General features: G+C 50.8%; 1 protein-coding gene across 1 annotated transcript in view; it reads left to right on the top strand.

Moving 5' to 3' along the window:
- Positions 1–723: 723 nt before the first annotated feature.
- The window catches only part of COL24A1 (collagen type XXIV alpha 1 chain), a gene marked incomplete at its 5' end in the record, with an annotated part of 134,767 nt that continues 129,490 nt past the window's right edge, over positions 724–6,000 (top strand). Inside the window, one exon of the mRNA XM_084266162.1 lies at positions 724–779. Coding sequence (XP_084122288.1) covers positions 724–779 — 56 coding nt within the window. The remainder of the gene's footprint in view (positions 780–6,000) is intronic.

The raw sequence follows: 6,000 nt of genomic DNA, 5'->3' as shown, positions 1-6,000 counted from the left end.
GCCCTCAGCTTTTTCTCCATACCGTTTCATCACCCCCCTCTCCCTCCGTCCCCATGTTTTAGTTTAACTAGCACCTTCTTCCCACACCCGAAGGCGCTCTTCGGATGCACTAAACGGCATCACCTCTGCGTCCCTCCCCTCCCATCGCGGCAGCGGCGCTGCCGGACGCACCTGGGGCCGCCGCACCGCACTGCCTCCGCGGCCCCGTCGGTGCTGGGGCGGACGGACGGGCGGCCGGCCCTGGGCACTGCGCTTCCCGGGGCTGCCGGCGGGTCCGGGGTCCGGCTCCCGCGTCGGATGCGCGCCCGGACAAACCTGCGCGGAGCAGCGCGGCCGGGGTCCGGCCCGCCCCGGGGGCCGTGTTTGCTGATGTAATCGCCAGGCAGCCAGCGCTGAAATTCAACACCGAGGCAGGCGGGGAGGACCGCCGGTGCCGGGGCAGGCGGCTGCAGCGCCGCTCCGCCGCCGGACTCCGCGGGCAGCCGCGGGGCTCCCCCGCCACCCGGCCCCCGGCGCTCCTCCCGCCCGGCCCCCCTACCCGCCCCCCCCGCGCCGCCGCGCCCGCCCCCGCGGGCCGTACGCGGGCCGCCCTCGGGCTTGCGCGGAGCTCGGCGGAGACCTCGGGGCCGGCGGGGTTTCATGGACAGGACCTGACCCTGCGGCGGCGCGGCGCTCGGCTCCGGCTTTCCCTCGGATCTCCGCTGCCCGGGCAAATGCATACAAATGCATTTGGGAGCCGAGTGGACAAGGCGAGGACGCATCTCTCCCGCGGCACAAACGTAAGCGGGAGCCGTGGAGGCGTGACGGCGGGCCGCGCTCCGGCGGCGACGGGGCGCACCACACCGCTACCCTGCTGCGGGGCGGGGGTCTCGGCTGTGGGGCGGGCGGCGGGGTCGGCAAGGGCCGAGAGCTGCAGCTCGGTTCGGCTCCCTTGCCCGGGGGCAGAGCACGGCAACGCCGGTGGGCTGCCCCCACGCCCCGACCCTCCGAGTTCCAGCCGTAACTCCGCGAGGTCCCGGGTGCCCCCGGAGGACCGGCGGGGGGTGCAGGGCGCCGGCTCCCCGGGCGGAGCCCGCTCGTGCCGGTCACTGTGCGTCTCTCTCCCTCGCGCTCTCCCTTGCTTGTTCTCCTGGATGTTCCTGGTCCCGTCCGGTACCCTCGTGTCATCCTTCCCCCGTCCCAGCCCGCGCCCCGGCAGCAGCCTGGTTCTGGGCAGCCCGGCCCTGGGCAGCGTGTGTGCTCCTGCCGCTGGGCAGCGGGTGCAGCTTGGCCTGAAAGCCAGCGCGCCCCGTGCCCCCCAGAGCGGAGTAGGGGTCCTGGGGGAGCGGCTGCCTTTGCACCCGCAGGTAGCCCAGCCGCTCGTCCTCCCTGCTGGTACCCAGCTATTCAGACACTGCCAACAGAACCTGCGGGATTTCCATTTAAGAGGTGGGGCGGCTCTTTTAGCCACGGAGACGGCGAGATGAGGTGCCCAGTACGTACGTGGTTCTGCCGCAGGCTTACGTATTGCTAGTTCATGGACATGTTGCGATGCAAAGGCAGAGCTCTGCTCTATAGCTCGCCTAAAAGCAGCCCAGGCAAGACGACTGTGACTTTTGATAACTGTAATGGTATTATAGAGGGTACCAGTATGCGTTTCTTTTTGTAAAGTGCTTATTTTTTGTGGGGTTGTGGTTTAAGTTGAGTTTCCTGGGAGCTCCAGGTGCGACAGAAAGCTTGTGTTGTGTTGCAGTGGGGATTGTGCTGCCTGGCGTGTAACGTGGGTGTGCTTGAATGCTTGTGGTCTGTCTGGAGGTGGCCTTCCCAGGAGATCTGTGTGTTTATGGGAGTTCTCCAGGAATTGTCTGAGTGCAATCTAAAAATGGATTTTGGTTGAGATCTGTAAAGGGATATTGCTGATAGAAAAACATAGATTGAAGTAGCACAGACACAGTTTACCTAAGTTCAAGACCTGAGATAGCTTCAGAACGTATATCTGTATGACTCTAAATGGATATATATTTTACCTTGTTTACCTAATTGACTACAGGGGAAGCAACTTGGATGCTTCTTTTAAGAAACCAGAGTTCTTTGTGAAAGTATCTGGTTTCCATAGCATGTATCAAACCAGTCGGTCCCTTGACCCTAGACCATCTTTTTGTGGAAATGCCACTAGGCCAGACCTGCTACCTGTGTGGGAGGGTCTCTGCAGGTTAAATAAATGAAACTCCCACAGCTGTATGACTCAAATCTCTCCCCACATTTCTTGAAGGAATACTGAATTTTAAAACGTGAACAGGCTTGTGTTAACTGTGTCTCTTGTGAGCACTGAGTTGTATAATGTTTGAAGAGTGATCTATGGAGACAAACCTCGAAAGGAGAGAGTATTTCACAGGGGTGAGAAATTGAGTTGTAGGCTTCTACCTTAATACAGAGAAAAACTGAGTATGCTACCTAGACAAGAGAACTAGTGTAAGAAGTTGGAGACATACTCATAAACCAGTTCTAAAATCACATCTTTTCCAACCATTTTTCTCCTTTTAGAAATACTAACAGAGCTGACTGTTCTTCTGGATGTGGTAGTTTCTCATCTTAAGCCAAGTGCTGTCCAGAGAGTGTCTGGCCACCTGTCAGGGAGTTTCTCCAAACTGTTGCAGGACTCCCTTCAGGCTACTGTTCCTTGGAAGGAAAGAGCAATACATCTTTTGATTCTCTACCTCTTGTCTTATTTTGTCTCTTGCTTCTTCATTTAAATTGTGACCTTGAGGCAAAGGGTTCAGGAACTTCCCCCAGCTAGTTAGGTTCATGGTATCATCTGTGCCCAAAGGGCATATGACCATCACCTGGGGGAGGCTGTTATGTCCCTTCAAGCCATGTTGAAGCAATGCTCATGGGGCAGGTGCTGGTATTTAACCCATCATCACTAAGCTCAGGGTTGAATGCATCTGTGCCAGTTACACTGAGAACAGGCTTTCCTGTCGTCTTGAGCAGCCAGCTGGTGACATTTCTTCCCTTAAACCTGAGGTTCAGGAGACTAGCCTGGAATGAAGAGGATACTGTTGTGCACTGAGTAAAACAGAAGTTTGTATGCTGTTGGATAGCTTTCAGAGGGTGGAATTTTTCATCGTTGCTTGCCACAACTTGCTTTGAACTTATCAGTTTCCTTATCTGTCCATCATTCTAATGAAGAAAATAAACACAGATAGTTGCTGTCCACTCCTAGAAAGAGGCAAACAACCACAAGATGCCATAGATTATCATAAAGATAAGCTCTATTTTAAGTGATAGAATAGCTCAAACACATTCTGTAGTACCTTCCTCCAGACAATTATATAATTGCCCTTATCTTGTGCTTGCTTGTAAAATGGGTATCCCTTGAGGTTCCTCTCCTCCTACCTTTTCATCCTCTCTCCTAGACTCTAGGACAGGACATAGCCAAGAGGTGTTGGAACAGCTTCATGTGTGATGTTAAATGGGGGAAAATGGCCAGCATCAAGCCAGCTATAGTGTTCCATGCCGTGTGCTTTTGCCTTTTTCTATTGTCCTGTCTCAACAGGGCAAGTCTCCCCAAGAGCTATGGGCTCAGCTAAGGCAGGTGGCCCAGGGTTTCTGTATGCTGCTTGCTTTGCTCCTTGCACTTCTGGCAGATGATGGATCAAGCCATATATGTGTGTTTACACAGCAAGGAGCATGGTGGCTTAGTGGCTGTGCTGGTGTGTGACTGCAGACAGAACTGGCTGCTCTACAGTTGAAAGAGTAGTGATCTTGACCAAGAAGAGAAGGTTTGTGTCAACAGATTCTCTCAAAGGCAACATTTAATTTTTTCCATCTTTGGCTGAGGAGGGCTCCCTTAGACAATGTCACTTCAGGCTGCACGTGGCTTCATTTACAAAAAGTTTACTTGTGAAAAAAGGTAGTCAGAAAACTTTCCCCACATGTTATGGGACCTCCATCCCTGTGCTTGTCTGTGGTCCTGCTTTTTCTCTTAGCTGATTAGTCATCTGTTCTTGACATCAGCTGGAGAGCACTGCATAAGCCAGACATGTGTCTTTACCTCTCACTTAATGTTTCTGTATATCCAGTTGCATCTGTGTAACTTACAGCCCTGGGAGCATTGTGGAGTTTCTTGTCGTCCTACGTTTGCTGTGAGGTGATGGAGGCAGGTACCTGACACGCAGATTGTCGCTGCCTGATGTTGTGGAAGACATGGTTGTCACATTAAGAGGCGTCATCTTTGTGCTCTGAGGTTCTTTCAGCGTTCTGACTTTGGACTTAACCAAAATCTCTTCTGCTGCTTTTAATTGTGGATCCAACTGGCACCCCTTGCAGTCAAATAAATTAATAAAGGGTTATCCTGAATTTTAGTTGATACAGTGTGATGCATGGACTGTCTAACACAGCGATCCCTGTCACTGAGCTTCTCATCAGAGCAAAAGATCATGTATTGTGTGACACAGAAAATATGAACTTGAATTCTGGACTTTAGAGCTGAAAAAACTGAAGTGAGTGACCTGAGCTGCCCTGCTGTTTGGACAAGTCAACACTAAGTCTTTTTTCAGGAGTAGCAGAATGGCTCCAGAAGACATTTCATGGCTATAGCAGGAGAAATCTTGAAGAGAGGAATAGCTAGGGACTGTAGTGGTTAATTAAAACATATGCCCTTACGAGCGTGTTGGGATTTGTAAAGTGTAATTTCCACCCCACACACCTTCTGGTCAAAACTGATCTGAGCAATGATGTATATTTTTGAGTATCCTATATATTCTATGTGTTTTCTTCTAAAAATGTAATGCATCTACAGTTTTGCAGTGGCAATACAATGACAAAGTGTCACCATTATTATGCCTTACTGTTTCTTAAGTTATTATTTTGTTCTGATTGCCAAAGCCTACATTCTCACAGTATGCAAATACACGTTAGGTGTACAACCAAAGGACCTTATTTTGTCCAAGATCCATCCCACTTACTTGCTTTGAAAACTTTGAGCAGATGTTTTGAAGAATGTATCAGGATACTCTTTGAGATGTATCATAGCAGGAAATATATGCCTAGTCTAACTTCATAAAGCTTCTCTTTCCTTCCCCTTGTAATTTGCAATCCTGCTTAATAAGTGCTTTGTCTGAAAATCAGCGTGGCCATTTGTGAATAGAGTCCAGACTGCTGATCAGGTGGAAGAAGAAAGGGCAGCAGAGATGCTAGCCAGCTGGAGAGCGGGTGGTAGCGGATTGTGCACTTTCTGGGTTATTGTTTGAACCACCACACCTGTAAGGAATGGGATTTGGTTGGATCTATAATGCTTCCTTTATCTTTCCTATGTTTGCCATGGGTGTTTTCCCTCTTAACAGAAATTGGGCGGAGGGGGAGGCACTCAGCTGGTGGGTTTTGGTCAGCAAGTATCCAAAGTGCCTATCAAGGGCTGGGCTTGGGGAGAGGGTGGTTGAGAACCACCTGCAGTTTGGGTTGGACTGGTCTGGGGAGGGGGCCCATGAGAAGCAGTGGCACCAGCTGTGAGTGCCCCCTGAGCGGGGCTTGGTTTGAATCTGGACTGAAATCCCACAGTAACACCACCTGAGTGGAGGAGAAATGTAATTGAACCTAACCTCTGCTACATCAATGACTTCTGACTTTGGTTTCTTCTTTACTTCACTGAGCAAACTGATAAAACCAGGTTTTTGCTCTGTGATTTTCATGCACTTGTATGTTTCTGGAATGTTTGAATTGCAGATCCCTGAAAGGGTTATTAAGATTTTTCACTGCTGCTGTGTGTGTGTGTATATGTAGATAAGTATTTAAGTCATAGCATGATTTCTTGTCACTGCAGCATTACTAATACTTGGTTTATGCATATGTTAACTTCTGAGCTGAAGGCAGCCTGGCAGTGGATGCTTGGTGGTAGGAACTTGTCTGTCTCTGCTGCCTGGACCTCCCATTTCTCGTGTGAAGTGGGAGGGTTTTCTTCCTGCACTTCTTTTGCTGTGCAAACCTGACTACTTAGCTGGCATAGTTGCTGCATGTGAAGCT

The sequence above is a fragment of the Gallinula chloropus genome, assembly GCF_964237585.1.
Source record: "Gallinula chloropus genome assembly, chromosome: 6".
NCBI classification, from domain to species: Eukaryota; Metazoa; Chordata; class Aves; order Gruiformes; family Rallidae; genus Gallinula; species Gallinula chloropus.
Note: the sequence above shows the minus strand (reverse complement) of the source record. Positions and strands in the feature narration are given on the sequence as shown.